Source organism: Esox lucius, chromosome 25 (genome assembly GCF_011004845.1).
Source record: "Esox lucius isolate fEsoLuc1 chromosome 25, fEsoLuc1.pri, whole genome shotgun sequence".
NCBI classification, from domain to species: domain Eukaryota; kingdom Metazoa; phylum Chordata; class Actinopteri; order Esociformes; family Esocidae; genus Esox; species Esox lucius.
The window spans coordinates 6,409,926-6,430,026 of NC_047593.1; the positions used below are offsets into that span (position 1 = coordinate 6,409,926).

Here is a 20,101-nt window from a genome sequence, read left to right on the forward strand (position 1 = left end):
CTTATAGAGGTGATGTGGTACTTTTTTCCACATCTGTACATTTTCTTTCACACTAAAGAGCTGACACCACAAACCAAGATCTCATGTAAACCCCCTGCATCCACATTTAGCAGATGCTCCAGCGCGCTGATTTACAAGATATGCATTTAACTAAACTAGTTAACAAGACCACATAGAGTTTCACAAGCATTCCAAAAATTACCACTATAAAAAGTTCTGCACTTGCAAGATATGTGCCTCCAATCAGTTCTAATTATCAGGTCATGTGCCAAACCTATTTCCTGAATTCGGGAAATTAACAGAACAGATGACATAATTATGTTTGTATTAGATGCAATAGACCACCTGTTAATCATAGCCAACATTCACTATTACTTCTATGGGGGTGTCTCGGACAGGGATTAAGCCTAGTTCTAGAGTTAAAATAACTGTCAATGAAAAACCTCCATTGAAATTTTTAGTCTGGCACTAGACTGAATCCCTGTCTGGGAAACCACCTCCTCATTTTTACTGACATTTACAATGTCCTGTACATTGAACTGTCTTTCTGGCTACATGCTGATATTTTAATATTATCTGGCCCCTTAACTCAGTTTCAGAGTAGAGATGGGAAAAGAACAGACATTTACTAAGCCAATACTTATTTTTTCTAAATGGAAAAAGAGGTAATGTGTATTGGAGTTTAGGGAGATGTGTACTGAGGCTCTTGATCTGTAAGTTAAACAGGATGTGGTGAGAGTGCAGAAACAATGTTGAATGTAGATAAATCCCTTGTCTGACTCAAATCAACCACATGTGCCAAGGTGACAAACACCAAAAACCTTTACAAATTAGATTTATTGTGGCATTCACACCAAAGTTACTACCAAAAATGGTTTTAGAAAACTCATATGGAACTAGTACATATCATAAGTAGGCTAAATGGGGAATCCCTATGTGAACAAAGAGGAGACTAGCAGGCATCCTGTCCCGGAGTAACTTATATGCTAGATTCTTTTTTAATAAAACAACGCAAACAAGTTTAATTTTGACATCATCATCATCATCATTGATTTTTTATGTTTCAGACTTAGCTATAGAGTTTCATAATCTGTCCCCAGCGTCCTTCAAATGTTGCAGAAATGCTGTTGACATCATGATTTGTTGCTCGATGACATTGTGTCTTTTCTGCATAGACATCAAAGCCCCATTATGTCTTTCTTTGATGAGAATTGCAATCTGGCAAGATAATAAGTATGAGATTCAGTTTTGATCTAAAGGTTGGCTACTAAACAAGAACCTTTGTGAAAGTGATAATAATTACAATAATAATAATAATAATAATAATAATAATAATAATAATTAACAAATAAATTAAGATTAAGACTATAAATTCTGTGCAATGTAATTTTAGCTCTATTGGTTTATCTGGCATACAGTCTTTGTCTCTTGAGTCTGTTATAGGTTCACAGTGTATTCCTTTAGTGATACACCCCATTAAGAGCCACTCCCAGTTCTTCTGCTTCTCAATTTTCTCTGCCTTTTAGACTAGTTTGTACAACCATGTATCATGTTGGCTATAGACTTGATCCAACTTTGTATCTGTTTTATTCTAGGTGTGCTGGGGGATGTAGGAACTGAAATAAAGACAGTGAGAGGAATAGAGGGACGGACTATAACTCTAAATACAGGATTAACTGGACTACAGAATGATTCAATTTTATGGACTTATGGTACAGTCAAAGCAGAAACAACAATTGCTACCCTGAATGTTGGTAGAAATAGACCTGAATACAATGAGAGACTGAACCTGGATGCCCATTCTGGATCACTGACAATCAAAAGTCTTACAACCAGCGACTATGGAATTTATGAGCTAAGAGTCATTAGAGAACAGGTCTGGAAACAGACTTTCAATCTAACAATCTATGGTGAGTTTATATCTGGACTTGAACGCTCAGGTGAAGTAGCAGTCCAGGACTTTTCCGATTACAAAACACATTTTAAAACCTCCAATTATGTGCTGGATGTTTAATGAGTTCATTTTATGTGCATAATCTAGCAGCAGAATTATTATCATATAGTAGCTAAGTTAGTCATGAAATTCACATACTGTACATGGCATATCATTTTCCAGGGCCCTTTTTGGTTTGACAGTGTCAATGTGACAACAGTGTTCTTCTTAAGGTTATCACGTTAAACACTGCAAGTCACATGCTTACATGGAATTTCAGAGGACGCAAGCAGTTGTTCAATTTCATGCCCATGACTGTCAGTATACAACTGGTCGTATTAGCAGAAACACATTTAAAGGAGACAAGAATTAATCACATACAATCACAAATGTGACCTAAAATTAGTCCACATTATGAACACAATTTTATTTATTACATTAGTATGGGGCCCCTGAATGGACGCAGCAGTGAAGTCATTGCCTTGCAGTCAGCTGATACATTATCAGACCAGGGTTCAAACTGGTTAATCCAAAGGGTCTGTGAAGGACAGGTTCAAGTGTACTATGTCTGGCTGGTTAGACGGGTGCAGACCACTGTTTTAGTGTTAAATATTTATTTTAAATGTTAGTTATAAATGGCATAGACATAATTTTAATATTCAGGCAAATCCCCCTGCAGTGATTGTTCTTATTTTTAACAATATTAACTTATACAAACCTTTCACTAACTATGTTCTGCCTTCAATATCATTTCCAAGTGTGCCTGATCCATTTAAGTTAATATAGAGTTAGGACCCGCAACTTAATTCATTTTTGATATGGACACAGTTCTTGAATTTCTATATTTCCATCCAACTATATTTGTATGCATAGTAACTGGAATTTAAGGCATTTTGATGTTTTAAACAGCCTATAGATCTCCAACGATATTCATTGAAGGCATGGACAAGAAATGTTGGGGTTCCGTTCAGAAAAGAACCAGCTGGAATTTATTCGGAACCCTGCACATTCTTTTGTATTTTTTGAATATCACAATCCACCAACAAGCCATAACAGGCTGTTCTGTGAAGTGATGTGTAACTCCTCTTGGAAGTTAGCCAGATCCCCCACTAAATCAATCACTTGGGAAAGTTTGTATCACCTGTAACCTGCATTCAGAATAACTGCCAGGGCTGGAAAGAAAAACTATAGACATGACTGGAAAAATCTGATTCACCCCCCAAATGATCCCCTCCTGAAGTATACAGTGCTTGTGCATGTATACGATGGACTCAAGCTTACTTCCTGTATTCTGTGAAATGGTACAAAATGTAGATGATTTAAAACAGCCCCATCCCTCCAAAGAAGGATACGATCAATTGGTGGTTTTCACATATTTCACTAAGGCAATTATGAACCTTATAACCTGTCCTTGTGATATTGTTTTGGGGCAAATTGAAGCACTAAGTAAAATTGCAAAAAGCAAGCATGATTAGGTGAAAAATAATAATGTTTTACCAAATATAGTCCACTTTTTGGAAATCAAACCTGTTTCGTCCCTCCATTATAATGTAAACCAAACCCGTCACTGGTCCAAAAAATCAGGTAACCGTGACAATATGTGCTAAAAGGATTGGGTCTTATATTTAGGGTTTTAATGTAGAGTGTATTGTTTTGTTACTATATTTACTGGGGCTTGCACAGCAAAAGCCCCAGGTTAGTTCTATGACCTACTTACTGACTGTACAACTATACAACCCTAGTGCAATATAATAGTGACAGGTGTGCATGGTATAAAGGGACAGATATGAAGTGACAGATGTGCATGGACTATACACCGTTTAAGCTAGAAACTTCATTCAAACTTTAGAATGTGCTTTAAGTTGCTTGCATACAACTAGGGGAGGACTGACAATTGACCAGGGGAGGGCTGATGATTGACAAGGGGAGGACTGATGATTGACTAAGGGAGGACTGACGATTGACAAGGGGAGGACTGACAATTGACAAGGGGAGGACTGACAATTGACAAGGGGAGGACTGACGATTGACAAGGGGAGGACTGACGATTGACAAGGGGAGGACTGACGATTGACAAGGGGAGGATTAAAGCTCAATCGGGGTGATGTTTGATAAGGCAAGAGCGGATACTTGACCAAGGGAGGGGTGACGTTTGACCGGGGGAGGGGTGATGACTGAGTAGGAGAAAGAACTGAGTTTCTGGGGAGGAATGATAATGTTCCTAATATGGATGCTGTACCCCCCTGCTTTTACCGGACTCTGCTGGTCGATCCTGTCGATTAATGGATAGCCCTTTCGGAAAACAATGGCCGCATCTAGGATTGAGGGCTCCAGCCATGTTTCAGGGTAAACCAGTACGTTACAGTTCTTAAAAAGCTAGCCTGCTTTGGGGTTCAATCCTAAAAAAAGGATTTAAGAAATGATTATAACAACATTACACAACCGTTATACAAATATCTGCAATTTGGAAAACTTTGCAAATAACAAAAAGTTAAAATGTTTCCTATCTTTTGTCTACTTCTCAGCTATTTGAATCACAAAACAATTACACAAATAAATTACTGAACTTGACATTTAGATTGTGGGCTAAGGGGGTATTCGATTAAATTAGATTCAAGATTAGATTCTACTTTATTGTCATTGAACAGGACAAATACAGTACAACGAAATGCAGTTTGCGTCTAAACAGAAGTGCAAATAGAGGAGTTTAGAAAAATGTATTAAGTATATATACAGTGGGGAGAACAAGTATTAGATAACCTGCCGATTTTGCAGGTTTTCCTACTTACAAAGCATGTAGAAGTCTGTCATTTTTATCATACTCTTCAACTGTGAGTGACGGAATCTTAAACAAAAACCCAGAAAATCCCATTGTATGATTTTTAAGTAATTAATTAGCATTTTATTGCATGACGTATTTGATACATCAGAAAAGCAGAACCTAAAATTTGTTACAGAAACATTTGATTGCAATTACAATTAATCAAATGTATTTATAAAGTCCTTTTTACAACAGCAGTTGTCACAAAGTGCTTTACAGAGACACCCGGCCTTAAACCCCAAGGAGCAAACAATAGTAGTGTTGAATTTCAGTGGCTAGGAAAAACTCCCTAAGAAGGTTGAATTTTAGGAAGAAACCTACTGAGATTTCAGAGATCATACGTTTCCTTTAGTTCTTGATCAGGTTTGCACACACTTTTGGATTTTGGCCCACTCCTACATCCAGATCTTCAGATTTCAGGGCTGTCACTGGGCAATACAGACTTTCAGCTCCCTCCAAAGATTTTCTATTGGGTTCAGGTCTGGAGACTGGCTAGGCCACTCCAGGACCTTGAGATGCTTCTTACGGAGCCACTCCTTAGTTGCCCTTGCTGTGTGTTTCGGGTTGTTGTCATGCTAGAAGACCCAGCCACGATCCATATTCAATGCTCTTACTGAGGGAAGGAGGTTGTTGGCCAAGATCTCACGATACATGGCCACATCCATCCTCCCCTCAATACGGTGCAGTCGTCCTGTCCCCTTTGCAGAAAAGCATCCCCAAAGAATGATATTTCCAACTTCATGCTTCACGGTTGGGATGGTGTTCTTGGGGTTGTACTCATCCTTCTTCTTCCTCCAAACACGGCAAGTGGAGTTACGACCAAAAAGCTACATTTTTGTCTCATCAGACCACATGACATTCTCCCATTCCTCCTCTGGATCATCCAGATGGTCATTGGCAAACGTCAGACAGGCCTGGACATGAGCTGGCTTTAGCAGGGGGACCTTGCGTGCGCTGCAGGATTTTAATCCATGACGGCGTAGTGTGTTACTAATGGTTTTCTTTGAGACTGTGGTCCCAGCTCTCTTCAGGTCATTGACCAGGCCCTGCCGTGTTGTTCTGGGCTGATCCCTCACCTTCCTCATGATCATTGATATCCCACGAGGTGAGAACTTGCATCTTGACCGAGAGATATTGACCATCATCTTGAACTTCTTCCATTTTCTAATAATTTCGCCAACAGTTGTTGCCTTCTCACCAAGCTGCTTGCCTATTGTCCTGTAGCCCATCCCAGCCTTGTGCAGGGCTACAATTGTATCCCTGATGTCCTTACACAGCTTTCTGGTCTTGGCCATTGTGGAGAGGTTGGAGTTTGTTTGATTGAGTGTGTGGACAGGTGTCTTTTATACAGGTAACGAGTTCAAACAGGTGCAGTTAATACAGGTAATGAGTGGAGAACAGGAGGGCTTCTTAAAGAAAATCTTACAGGTCTGTAAGAGCCGGAATTCTTACTGGTTGGTAGGTGATCAAATACTTATGTCCGGGTGCATGTGCGGCACTTAATTGGAGAACACATGGCTCCAGGATGCACTATGGGAAGGAAGAAAGCCGGCAGAGGCAGTGTGATGCTTTGGGCAATGTTCTGTTGGGAATCCTTGGGTCTTGCCATTCATTTGGATGTTACTTTGGCACGTACTACCTACCTAAGCATTGATGCAGACCATGTGCACCCTATCATGGCAACAGTATTCCCTGATGGCACTGGCCTCTTTCCGCAAGTTAACGTGCCCTGCCACAAAGCAAAGCAAGGGTTAGGCGGAAAAAATTGATCCACAAAATATTAGGGAATGTGGTCATAATGTTATGGCTGATCGGTGTACAGTGGATATAAACAATCTACACACATCTGTTAAAATGCCAGATTTTTGTGATGTAAAAGAATGAGACAAAGATAAATCATTTATTTTCCAACTTTTTCCACTTTTAATGTGACCTATAATGTGAACAATTCAATTGAAAAACAAACTGACATCTTTGAGGGGGAAAAATGAAAAATAAAAACCTTACAATAAACTTGTTGCACACCCTCTTATAACTGGGATGTGGCTGTTTTCAGAATTGACCAATCACATTCAAACTCATGTTAAATAGAAGTCATTACACACCTGCCATCATTTAAAGTGACTCTGATTAATCACAAATAAAGTTCAGCTTTTCTAGTAGGATATTCCTGACATTTTCTCAGATGCATCTCAGACCAAAAGCCATGATCCGCAGGGTACAAAAGAATTTCCAAACATTAGATATACCATGTAACACAGTGAAGACAGTCATCATCAAGTGTAGAAAACAATGGTACAACAGAGACATTACCAAGAACTGGACATCCCTCCAAAATTGTTGAAAGAGAAGAAATCTAGTCAGGGAGGCTTCCAAGAGGCCTACAGCTAAATTAAAGGAACTGCAGGAATTTCTGGCAAGTACTGGCTCTGTGCTACATGTGACAACAAAATTCCGTATTCTTCATATGAATGGGCTCTTTTCTTGCAAAGAAAAACATCCATGCCTGGCTGAAGTTTGCAAAATCATACAACAAGTCCCCCAAAATTACGTGGGAAAATGTGTTATGGACTTATGAAACCAAGGTTGATCCTTTTGGACATAATTCCAAAAGGTATGTTTGGTGCAAAAAATACACTGCGCATCACCCAAATAACACCATACCCACAGTGAAGTGTGGTGGTGGCAGCATCATGCTTTGGGGCTTTTTTTCTTCAGCTGGAACCGGCCCTTAGTCAGGGTGGAGGGAATTATGAACAAAATATTCTGGCGTCCGTTAGAAAGCTGAAGATGAAGACGAAGTTCACCTTTCAGCACGACAGCAATCTAAAGCACACATCCAAATCCACAAAAGCATGGCTTCACCAGAAGAAGATTAATGTTTTGGAATGGCCCTGCCAGAGCCCAGACCTGAATCCAATTGAACATCTGTGGGGTGATCTGAAGAGGGCTGTGCACAGGAGATGTCCTCGCAATCTGACAGATTTGGAGCGCTTTTGCAAAGTAAAGTGGGCAAATATTGCCAAGTCAAGATGTGCCATGCTAATAGACTCCTACCCAAAACGACTGAGTGCTGTAATGAAATCAAAAGGTGTTTCAACAAAGTATTAGTTTAAGGGTGTTATTGTGAGTAGTTTAACCAGGTTATTGTGAGTTTTTTATTTTTCCCTCTCAAAGATTTCTGCTTGTTTTTCAATTGAATTGTTCACGTTCTGGGTCACATTGAAGGTGGAAAATGTTCTGACGTGATGTATCTTTGTCCCATTCTTTTACATAACAAGAACCTGGCATTTTAACAGACGTATGTAGACTTTTTATATCCACTGTATTCTATAATTTAAAACAATATTTTTTTTTTAATCAAGCAACCATGTCACAATCAATCACATAATTCCATACCTGCAATCTTCTACAGTGAGGGGGAAAAATATTTGATCCCCTGCTGATTTTGTACGTTTGCCCACTGACAAAGAAATAATCAGTCTATAATTTCAATGGTAGGCTTATTTGAACAGTGAGAGACAGAATGCAAATCAATTCATAAAATTTTGACATGCGTTTTTCTGTTTCTTTTTTTGTTATTCTGTCTCTCACTGTTCAAATAAACCTACCAATAAAACTATAGACTGACAATTTCGTTGTCAGTGGGCAAACGTACAAAATCAGCAGGGTATCAAATATGTTTTTCCACCACTGTATGTTTACTCAATCATCTAAAACTCTACACACTATACCCTAAGTATATTAAACACACTGTGGCACAAATTAATACTTCACCCTAACTTTACTATTTAAAGACAGATTGTTCCCTTGCTCCCTGATGCATCAACCATAGAATCCATTCCCCTCAGTTAAAACAACAAAAACATTTTCATAAATGTACATCATTACAATTCAATCTCATACAATTTCGTAATTTAGTCTTGTTCTGCTTGCCATCTGAGCAGTTGGGGATAATTTGGCATACAGTATGTCCGCTCCTTTGAGGAAGCAAATTACCTTATTTGTGTGAGATTAGAAAGCTTCACTGAGCTGAGACACCTGACAACTGTTCACCCTCACTGTCTTGTCTTTCAATCCCTAGAACTGTTGGACACACTGATGATTAGACATCATTCATCTATTTTCTCACGTTTTTGAAATTAATAAATATTTCTTGATGACAAATGTTTTCCTTTGAATATTATTCACAGACTTATAGGTTAGATTCAATAAACATCAGGGAAATATTTTCACAGACTTTTGTAGTCATATTAATCTTGGGTGCTGTTCTGGAGGGCTATATCTCTTCAAGAGATAAGATGACTATCTACACCAAGGAAGCCCAATCCTGTTTCTATACCAAGGAAGCCCAATCCTTTTCATTAGGATTTTCCATCTTGTATCTTTTCTCTCCAGTTGTGACCATCCTGATTTAGCCGCTCTTCAAGTTAATTATTTGAATCAGGTGTGCTAATTTAGGGTTGGTAAGAAAACCTACAGGTAGAGTAGCACTCCAGGATCAGGGTTGTGTAGCTCTATTAAATATGCGTTCCTGAATTTTTGGCCACTGGTTGAAAAAGGGACTGTTTTACCAAACGGTCACTGACAATGTGATATCATGTTTGTTCATCTGCCCCATTTCATCAAAGCCACTTGCTTTCAAACTTGGAGTTTCATGGCTATCTGAAGTATTAGAGTGATTTTACATATAGATTATTTATACACAAACAACATATCACACATCCAGCTCAAACTGAGAGGTTTAAAAATGGTGTCATTTGCAAAAGACTAGAGACAAACATTAGAGACATTAATATTTTTGTTTCAACTGTAAGCATGATGTATTTCTTGTATCATTCTATATGTCTCCTGGTATTCTAGCTCCAGTGTCTGCCCCTTATATCAGACACAAAACACAGAGTCTCTCATTGGCCAGCCCGTTAAAACAAGACAGCTGTTCAGTGGTGTGCACTGTGAAGAACGGAAGAGACGTGACCCTGTCATGGTACAGAGGAGAGGAGAGAATCAACCAGACCAGCAACCCAGATACCAACAAAACTCTGTTTTTACCTCTGGAGGTAAAAGTGGATAATGACATTTACAGCTGTGTGGCTAACAATCCTGTCAGTGACCAGACAATCAAACTCAGCATTGAGGAGCACTGTCAGCCACATTCAGGTAAACTTTACGTGCTTTAAAGATTCCCAATTGAAATGTAGTCAACCAGGGCCGGAGAGGTACTCATTCTCAGCACGGGAGTTACATATTGGACCAGCTCATTTAGATAGTGGGCTAAGGGGGTATTCGATTAGATTAGATTCAAGATTAGATTCTACTTTATTGTCATTGAACAGGACAAATACAGTACAACGAAATGCAGTTTGCGTCTAAACAGAAGTGCAAATAGAGGAGTTTAGAAAAATGTATTAAGTATATATACAGTGGGGAGAACAAGTATTAGATACACTGCCGATGTTGCAGGTTTTCCTACTTACAAATCATGTAGAAGTCTGTCATTTTTATCATAGGTACTCTTCAACTGTGAGTGATGGAATCTAAAACAAAAATCCAGAAAATCACATTGTATGATTTTTAATGATGTTAATAAGAACAGGTGATGTTAAAAACAACCGGTCAGGGTGGTTGAAACAATTACCTGTAATTGTAAATATTACAATTTATTGACCATATACATGCCTGCAAGAAGTTTATAATATGATTTCAGACACCCCTAAAGTGGACCATACTGTTTCTAAACCTTGATGTTAGTTGAACTTGCCTCACTCTGCCTCACTCCCAATGTTGCAGTGACTTTTTTAATGAAAGCCCCCCCTACTAGAACAGGTTTATTAATGACCCACAAAAGATGTATGTGTGACGTACCGCAAATTCCCAGCAAAAGTTGGACAGCATTTTTATACTGTTGAGATTGTTGTGTTGGTTTACTCTCTCTTCCTTTGACGGAGTCCTTTGGTTAAGCTTGCATGTTTAAGTCATTTATTCTGGCTTAAACTGCATGGAAATGTAACAAAATAATGTGTACCTGAGCTTTGCCGTTGGTAAAAAGGTCAGCAAAAACACCTGTTTTAGCCTAGCTTCTACTTAAAGGCCTAGACCATTCAAAAATCTGCCACATTTGTCAGCTGTTTTCTTACCTTCAAAATAATCTAATAGTCTATGTAAGGAAACAGCTCACTAATTTAGATTATTGGGTGGTGTATGACTTTAATGTTAGTCAGGCACATGCCTAGATGCTGTATGGTAGTAACACGTGCCTACCTCTTTGGCATGTTTATATTGTCTATGGTTCTGGTACAGTATTGTGTTGGTTTGTTTGTTCAGAAACGATTTTCTGCTGTTGTTGTATTGGTCTGACTTGCTTCCAGTTGAACTCTAGGATACTTTGTTGGTGAAACAAAAGTCATTATATTAAACAAGCAAGATTCTGTAAGAATTGTAAGACTTCAGTTCACTGAATCACATGACTGCGCTGTACTGGGTTTCCTTTGCGCCCTGGAGAAAAAGTTGACCCCCTGCATTGTCACTGTATAATTTGCACTCTGGTGTACCTGCTTCTTGGCCCAGCAAGTTGCATTCAGCCACTAGTTTGTTACCTTTCCACCAATGTAGTTGTTCAAGCATGGGCTGAACACAAGCACACCCTCACAGCCCATTCTTAAATCATTCCCTAAACACTCATTTGGTCTAACCACTCGTGCATTCAACAAGTTATGGTATGGTGAAAGACCGTTGCTGGAGTAATCTGATAACCTGGATGCACAAAATGATGGAGATGTATTTCTTACAAAGGGAGGCAGGGGTGAACCTGCCATCTGTCAATACTGGCAATTATCAGAGGGGTCAGTCCATCTTTTTTGGGGTGGGCTGGTCAGATTTCTTTTTACAGAAATCTATAAAAAGATGCATCGGACCCGTTTCCATAACTTGCACAATTTCACTGTGGTTATAATAATCCATTAAGCAAATCAAATTACCTGATTATATGTGTCTTTATTTCAGGCGGTAAGGCAGCAAAAAGAGGGATTTTGAATGCACAGTTTTTGGATTTATCATAGGATTTATCAGTAGAGCTTAAGCTACTGTAACGAGCACAGAACATAGAAGAAGACGATTCTGTTGAAATACTAATTTGTTAATGTCAGGCATAGGGCAGAGTCACATAATACAACAAAAAGAATAAGACAGAACATTTTATTGTCAGCTGAATATAACTGCTTCATTATTATTATTATTATTATTTCATGAGTGCAAATACCATTTTCACCCCATTGTAGGGTTTGAGGTCTTTTTCTGCAACAATATGCTTTTGTTTAGGTCCAACTGAACCGCCGTCAACAACTGTAAACAAATATGTCCTGCCTGGGCTGCTGATAACAGTTTGCTTTATGACAGTTGGGTTACTGGTATGGATAAACGGGAAAAACTGTGACTTAAAACATCAAGGTAAGTAAAATACTAAATTCTTACTGACATTTTTAAGTAAATATGTTTAATTCACAAAAATACTTTCATGAGGTGTACATAAGCAAACATGGGTGTTATCCAAACCCCTTATTGTTAAAAAAAATAATTCTGTGTTATTTCACATAAATCAATATTGGCATTCAGTCCAGCTATTGGAAATGTATTGACGCCTGGCCACTTGCCAGCTCTATAATGCAGTAGCATGGTGTAATGAATGCACACACAGCAGGTTGGATGGAAGGATTGATCCAAGAACAATTGTTAGATCAAATCCCCATGCTGTCATGGCAGTTAAAACAAATTATTCCCAGGTTGTTGCTGTTGTAAGAGAAAGTAAAACAACACTTCCTAATGATTCAGACTATGCTATGGTATGAGTGGAAATAGGAATGTAGCCATGGTTTAAATTGAAGTTCCATAGTAGTACAATAGTACCTGAGAACACATGAGAATGCAATGTTTATAAAGATGTCGATGAAAACCTTGGACGATATGAAAGTAATTGTAGAAAATAGGCTTCTCAATGGATGACTTACTACTTTTTTCTGATGCAGATACTACTGATGTAATCTATAAAGATGTCCAACTGTTATGGAATACAAATACATTACATTCGGTGAGATTTACTTTTTTTATTTATCCTTGTTAAGTGTGGACTGTAGTGAGGGTACTATTTATTTTGGAAGATACAGAGAATTGGACATACTGTAGTCCTCTGACATTTCCCATTCACTTAAAGTGTTCTGCAAACATTAGTGTTGATTTTACTCTGGTGGAAATGGCAGGGCAAATCATCCCAAGTGACTAAGAATTAGATCATGTTTTTGTGGAGAACAAATGACAATTTCAACTTGATCAGTTTGTATTATAAACTGGTTACTCTCCTGTGTTCTATAAATTATTGATGTATTTATTTTTACACAACTGCACACCAGACAACAAGGATGAGAGGTACAGATGAAGACAGTCACCTGTTATACCAGCAGGCACCGTTGATCAGTGTTCTTCACACTAGGGAGACATCAGCAATAGTAAGTTACATTCACTGTGACAAGCAACCCAAAAATAACATAAAATCGTGATCAGAAATTTCTAATTCTAATCATTAAAATAAGAACTGAGGTGGACATTTGGGATACATCCATCCATTCAGGATTCAGAACAAGACAAATTATGAAAGACGTGTTGTAGTGTGGTTAAAATGTATAGGCAAATTGTTTGTGGGAATACAGTATACTGAGCATTTACTACTATTGCTCTCTACCCAAATGCGGAAACATTGCTTTTAAATGTCAGTCTCACTATAATCCTGATCCTCTTCACTACTGATTTAACTGAGTTCTTTATTTAGTTTACATATCTAGTCAACTTATTTTCTTAAGAGAGCTGTGCCTTTCTAACCCAGTATGTGTCCATTGTTTCCATCACTTATAATTTAACAGGGAATCGTGGAATGTTGAGTCACTGTGGATGACAGAACCTGGGAACAACAGAGAGCAAAGTGAAATTGAAGACAAGTGAAAATGATCCTTGGATCCTTCCTGATTAAAGGATTAGATGCTGTTGGGAGGACCAGACTACTATGACTATGAGGGAGTTGGAGGCCCTGTGGTGGAGGACCAGACTACTATGACTATGAGGGAGTTGGAGGCCCTGTGGTGGAGGGCCAGACTACTATGACTATGAGGGAGTTGGAGGCCCTGTGGTGGAGGACCAGACTACTATGACTATGAGGGAGTTGGAGGCCCTGTGGTGGAGGACCAGACTACTATGACTATGGGGGAGTTGGAGGCCCTGTGGTGGAGGACCAGACTACTATGACTATGGGGGACTTGGAGGCCCTGTGGTGGAGGGCCAGACTACTATGACTATGGGGGAGTTGGAGGCCCTGTGGTGGAGGACCAGACTACTATGACTATGAGGGAGGTGGAGGCCCTGTGGTGGAGGACCAGACTACTATGACTATGAGGGAGTTGGAGGCCCTGTGGTGGAGGACCAGACTACTATGACTATGAGGGAGTTGGAGGCCCTGTGGTGGAGGACCAGACTACTATGACTATGGGGGAGTTGGAGGCCCTGTGGTGGAGGACCAGACTACTATGACTATGGGGGACTTGGAGGCCCTGTGTGTGTGTGTGTGTGTGCCTGTGTGTGTGTGTGTGTGGGGGGGGGGGGGGGGTTATGTTAACTAGCCATTTATTCTGGCCATAAGTAGTGCTGAATTTAACATCAATGTTATATTTGCGAATAAATTAATGTTTTGTTGAAAATAATAATAATAATGTTGCCACAGAAATGTGCCCAACTTGCGAAGAAACAGATCTGTTTTGGATTCAGATGACCCAAACACAACTATGTCACAACCATGGGCGAGGCTAGCCCCTTTTTAGGGGTGCTTCAGCACCCCTAAAAAAGAAGCTCAGCACCCCTAAAACTTGGAGTAAGAAATGTTGTTATTCTAACATTTTTGTTCGTCTTTGACAAGGTTAAATAATGTCCAAAACATAGTTTGTGGTTTAAAATGTATGTGTTAAGGATGAAAATGAAAACATCCCCGCTTAGCAATTGGTGTCATCCTCTTTTCTTCTACTTCTCCTCTGTACCTGCACGGCTCAGCCATAGACTGTATATAAAATGGTCGACGCCCTTTCGCTCTTTTCCATTGGTGAAAAATGAAGCCACCAGTGTCCCGATACTGCGCGGACATCTTGGACTTGCGTCTGCGCAGATAGCGATCTTGGGACCAGTTCTGCGCAGTAGTTATGCGCAGTAGCGAGCAGGAAGTAAAGCCGTAAAGCCGCGAAATCAACGGCCCCTCCCCTGTGCCTCGCCCTCACTCTCCCTCGCAGAATGCGCATACCTTAATCAATCGCAAGTCCAAGTACAGTACAACCTTTGCTTGTTAAACCTAGACGATATGTTATAGCCTAACTTACATCATGTTTAACCTTAATTTAGAATAGGCCTAATACAAAAATAATTGGTAACTTCTAGCTAACAATCCCCTGCTAGCTATTAACATGGCTATAAACGAGGCTTGTTGTCTTTTAGCTAACGTTAGCTAGCCCATTACATTTATTTACTAATTAAATAGCTTATACATTTAACTTACCGAAAAAAATTCAAAGATCGATTGGAAATGCCAGATCGGTTAGCACAATGTACTGCAGAACAACCCATTATGTCCGTGTGAAATTATATCAATTATAGAAATTTAGAGATTAAATGTAAAGCTCCAATCTCCTCAGTCCTCCGAAGGAGGATGGCGCTTCAGTGGCTCCTTGGCTCAGATAGCTGTCAATCAAAGCTGTGAATCACGATGTCACACCACCGTTTTTAGAGCATTAAATAACTAACTGAAAACCAACTTATTTTAAAAACAAACTCTTGAATTTACATTAGCGTGATACAAACTACAGTAAATGACAGAAACCAGCTTCGGAAAAAGGATAATTGAAGGGTAATTTAATTGTTTAGTTGGTCTCGCGTCCCATTGAATAACATGGGGAGGGCGGGGTTTATGACCTATACTGGGACCACTCACCAGGGGGCGATCGAGACGTTTTGGCTTCACTTTTCAGGGCTTGTGCGGCACGCTTGGGCTCAGCACGACCGTCATCCAGCGCGAAACACAAGCAGAGTGAGAACCCGTTATGTAGTGAATCAACTAAGTTGCTCCAAAGCTGTGTCTCACACTTCTTTCCTTTTACCTAGAGTTGTTCCGATACCGAAACCATATCGGTGAGTACTGGAGTCAGTATCCTGAATCACGGTACACCTATAATAAGTGTTTATTTTCTGACTATTTAAGTCCAGCGGGTCGCCGCCGCTGTGGAGTAGCACAGGACCTGGGTGACTCGTCCATAGTCATAAACGGAGAGAAGTAGCGCCGGTTACAATGTTCTTCCGCAAGACGCATGCAGTTCCGTTTATTTTTTGTAATTTTTTTTTAAAATTATTATATTTTTTTTTTTGATGCTGAGAACAGGAACATAACAAAGAAGAAAGTATACATCACATTTGTGAATGTAAACTTTGCTTAGGAAAATAATTAAATTAATAACAAAACAGATATTTTCTTTTGTGGGGTCTGAGTCAAAGTACCCAGATATAATGTTTCTCATATGTATTGAGAAGCCTGGCCAAATCTTACACTTAACAAATGCATCAATATCATTCCAAAGCTTCTGAGTGTAGTGACATGACCAAAATAAGTGAACCACTGTTTCCTCAGACTGTTTCATCAGACAAAAAGGGCATGTTAGCTCAATATCCGACTTAAATGTTTGTATACATTTCTTAGCAGGACAGAACTTGTGTATGAGCTTAAATTAATTTTCTTTCACTTTATTTGTGAGCAAGAAATTCTGCTGTAAATACCAGATTTCTTTCCAATTAAGGTTAACAAACAGATTATTCCAAAAGGAAATAACAGGAGGAACAGATACCACATTCTTAAGAAATAAAGATCTTATTTTATAGTTTTTAGCTTTCAACTGAGAAAAACAAGTTTGACCCACAGGAGTATCACAAGGTTTAGGAAAGGATGTAGTAGATACTGAGGAGGAGTATTTCCAGTTTTTAAAAAGCATACATAAGCCAGAAGGAATAACCCCCATTACAGCATGAAATTATTTTGGGGTTATTGGTATGTGGTATTCTGAAAGAAATTCTGAATATCTGAACAAAAGACCTTGTTTATTAAACAACTGCTCTACCAAAAATAAACCATTACTGAACCAAGTGTCATAAAATAGAGACTTATTCTTGAATAAAATGTTCTTATTGTTCCAAATAAAACATCTCTGTGGTGAAAAGTTATGTTTATAAATTAGTGCCCATGCTAAGAGAACCTGACGATTAAAGTTGGAGAGTTTGATAGGGAGTTTGGATACATCATAATTACACAATAAGAGAAAATGAGTGCCACCAAGTTGTGAAAAAACAAGTTGAGGAATAACATTCCAGATAGAAGATGGTTTGGCTAGGTACTGATTAAGCCAATTAATTTTATATGTATGCAGTTCTGTTTATTAACTGCTAGAGCGTGAAACAAAAACAGCAGCGCGACAAATAAACTGCGTACCAGTGTATTGCGTACGTGTGTCTCTGTTGTTAAAGTTTATCGTTCATTTGATACTCATGTAAATATGACATGACGTGCGTCTTTTCTGGTCAGTCGTCAAGGAAACATGAAGCCCTGGCGTTTGGACCAGGGTAAATACAAACATATCACTGTATACCAGTGTCTGTGAAAACACTCACTGTGGCTTTTTAATTGAATTGTTATTCATCCCTAGATTTATATCTGTTATTTTTCAGTTGTGGCTGACTATCAAACTAGACAATAAAAGAAAGTTAAGTGTTGATACAAAAGGAGGCACATGGAGTTAACGGTCAGGAAAACCAGCTGAGTGAAGAAGGTTTTGTGTTTGTTACAGGGGGCTGTCTGTGTGAACTCTCACAATTAAGCTGGTGCTTTAAAAAGGTCTAAAAAAAAGAAAAAAAAATCAGCATTTTGGAGTTAGTTGAACCAATGTTAAAATGATAAAGTAATTTTTCAATAGACATATTTTTTGTTTTTGTGTGAAAAGAGGGTGGGTGTTGGCAGTGGGGCCCCTAAAGCTCTGACCCTAGAATCGCCCCTGGTCACAACTAAGTTTGTATACCAGAAAAGCTGAGGGAGCAGTATGAAACCCAGTCTTGGGTCACCAAACATATGTTGAACTACCATTCTATAACATAGTCACAAAAAATAGGTTATATAGGGACTAATATTTCCCATGTAACATGAAAAGATATATTAGAATATAAAAATAAAATCCAAAATATTTATGTGTGAAACTAATAAAAACATTCACTTCATAATTTACCATTGTCAGTTACAATAAAGTAAAACGTGAAATTGTGTACATTTATGTGTTATAATAAATATTGTTCTGTTTTTACAGAAGACAATATTTGCTAATGGTATTTACAAAAAATGATATTCTGCAAATTAATCCTTAGAGGATGTTCAATATTCCAAAAATATTCAATATAAAAAAAAAAATATGCATTTTAAATCCGCTGGCGTAATTATCAGGTGTACAGGAGGTGTGGTGGGGAGCCTTGCTTGGCCTCTATCATAAAATAATTTTCTACTTTTAGTTTATATCCTGTTTTTTCCATGCTATTATCACATTCCGACATCAGCTGGTAGGTTAATCTATGGCAGGGCAGGCTATGGATGCGTATATACCGCTCCTTCATTTTTCATCCGGGGGGGGCCTGAAAGGACAGCTTGCCCCCCAGCCTGGCTGTCAATAGTTCTGCTCTAAAATAAGTTTTTATATGCATTTTCATAGTTTTTTCTACATTTGAATTATCATGTCAATGCCAAACCATCACATATTTTGAGGTATTCGACCAATGCACTCAAATGGCAGTCAAAGCAATTTGTTCTGGCCATGCAGTGGTTTTGGTGTACAAATTAAAAGATCCCAATAGCTACTTTAAAATGTTGTGGTGGATCTATCATGTCATGGGGCTACATATTTGACCTTGACTAGTCCTTGGGCCCTTGTTAAGGTCAATGACATTATCCCAATACCAGGATGTTTTGACTATAATCTGGTTGCCTCTGTTGGAGGCAAAAAAACATTTGCAAATGGAACTCCATAAAAACAATAACATGAAATCACCACAAATTCAATATTTTGAAATGGCTATGTTAGAAAGTATATAAAAAAGCCCTGTGGTTTAAATTAAAGAGCGAAGTACATGAGTACATTCTCAGAATGTTAGTGTGATCAATGTAGATCACACGAATTTGATGCCAAGTGGGGCTGGCAGCCGGTAGTCCCACTAGAGATTATTTTCGTATTTCAGACCTGATTGGCTGTCTGTCTGTCCGGCGCCAACATTAGTAGATTGAGCGAGGAGAGTAGATTGTCTTAGCTAGCTTGTTAGCTTCACAAACGCCAGATAACTTGATAAAATGAATAAAGTGGCTTACTTGGATGGGTAAATGTCACAGCACAAGTTGACAGTGCATACAGGCGCTCAGTGGAGCAGCATAACAAACAGGTGGAGGAAAACAGGTACGTTCTCAGTCGGATCATAACATGTATTAAACTGGGTGGAAAATGTGAAACCGCACTGTGGGGGCAAGACGAATCAGTGGACTCCCTGAATCCTGGAATATTCAGATACATGTGTAAGGGTGATTCGAGACTTCAGAGGCATCTAGCTCTGTACAAAACAAACTGTTAGGCTGTATGTATGAAGTGTACAAGGAGGAGATAGCCAAGCAAGTGGACGATACATAATTTGTTGCCATACAGGCAGATGAAACAACTGATGTCTCCTGTAAATCACAAATGGTGGTTGTGTTTTGATAGATGTTGCCTGACAATACAGTGAAAACATATTTTTGGAGTTTGTGGAAGTCAAAGATAAAACTGGACTCTGCCTCTCTAATAGCATCAAGGGTGTGCTGGAATGTCCAGAATATGCGGAAGCAAATTGATGAATGGGCTGCCACCATTCACGATGGAACAGACGAGCCAGGCTGAAGAGTAACCAACACAGCGCCGGTGATGAAGGAGGCATGCGACACAGTCATCTCCCAGGTGGAGCAGAGGTTTTCACAAAGTGACCACCTGATCGCTGCCAAGCTGGTTGACAGCTCGCTCTTCCCACAATTTGTCCTGTCATTCCCTACATCTGAGCTTGACTGTGCGGTGAAACTAAGGCCTCTTGGAAACAAGGAAAAGTCTGAGTTGACCACTGTACCGCCACACTGAGCTTCACATTGATAAGACGGCCCTGTCTCTGATAAAATCCATCCATGAGAACAACCTAGAGGAGGCTTTTGCTGAGACCGTCACTCTGCTGAA

At 39.1% G+C, this 20,101-nt stretch overlaps 1 protein-coding gene across 2 annotated transcripts; it reads left to right on the plus strand.

Annotated features, from left to right (window-relative positions):
* Nucleotides 1-1,491: 1,491 nt before the first annotated feature.
* Nucleotides 1,492-14,486, plus strand: LOC114834250 (hepatocyte cell adhesion molecule-like). Of its 2 annotated transcripts, XM_034291196.1 has the most exons (6): nt 1,492-1,910; nt 9,618-9,914; nt 12,072-12,200; nt 12,776-12,837; nt 13,157-13,252; nt 13,664-14,486. In XM_034291196.1, exons 1-6 carry the CDS (start codon nt 1,550-1,552, stop codon nt 13,679-13,681), a joined length of 963 nt encoding a protein of 320 aa, XP_034147087.1. In that variant the 5' UTR covers nt 1,492-1,549; the 3' UTR covers nt 13,682-14,486. The 2 variants fall into 2 exon arrangements, with proteins under 2 accessions (XP_034147087.1, XP_034147088.1); XM_034291197.1 differs by lacking the exons at nt 12,776-12,837; nt 13,664-14,486 and having other exon boundaries at nt 13,157-13,250.
* Nucleotides 14,487-20,101: the final 5,615 nt, after the last annotated feature.

Bases quoted from the DNA above. Each gene is read 5' to 3' on its own strand.
- LOC114834250 (XM_034291196.1), top strand. From the start codon at position 1,550: ATGTTGGCTATAGACTTGATCCAACTTTGTATCTGTTTTATTCTAGGT. The intron at 1,911-9,617 runs GTGAGTTTATAT...CTGGTATTCTAG, and splicing joins TTTCAATCTAACAATCTATG to CTCCAGTGTCTGCCCCTTAT. The intron at 12,838-13,156 runs GTGAGATTTACT...ACTGCACACCAG, and splicing joins ATACAAATACATTACATTCG to ACAACAAGGATGAGAGGTAC.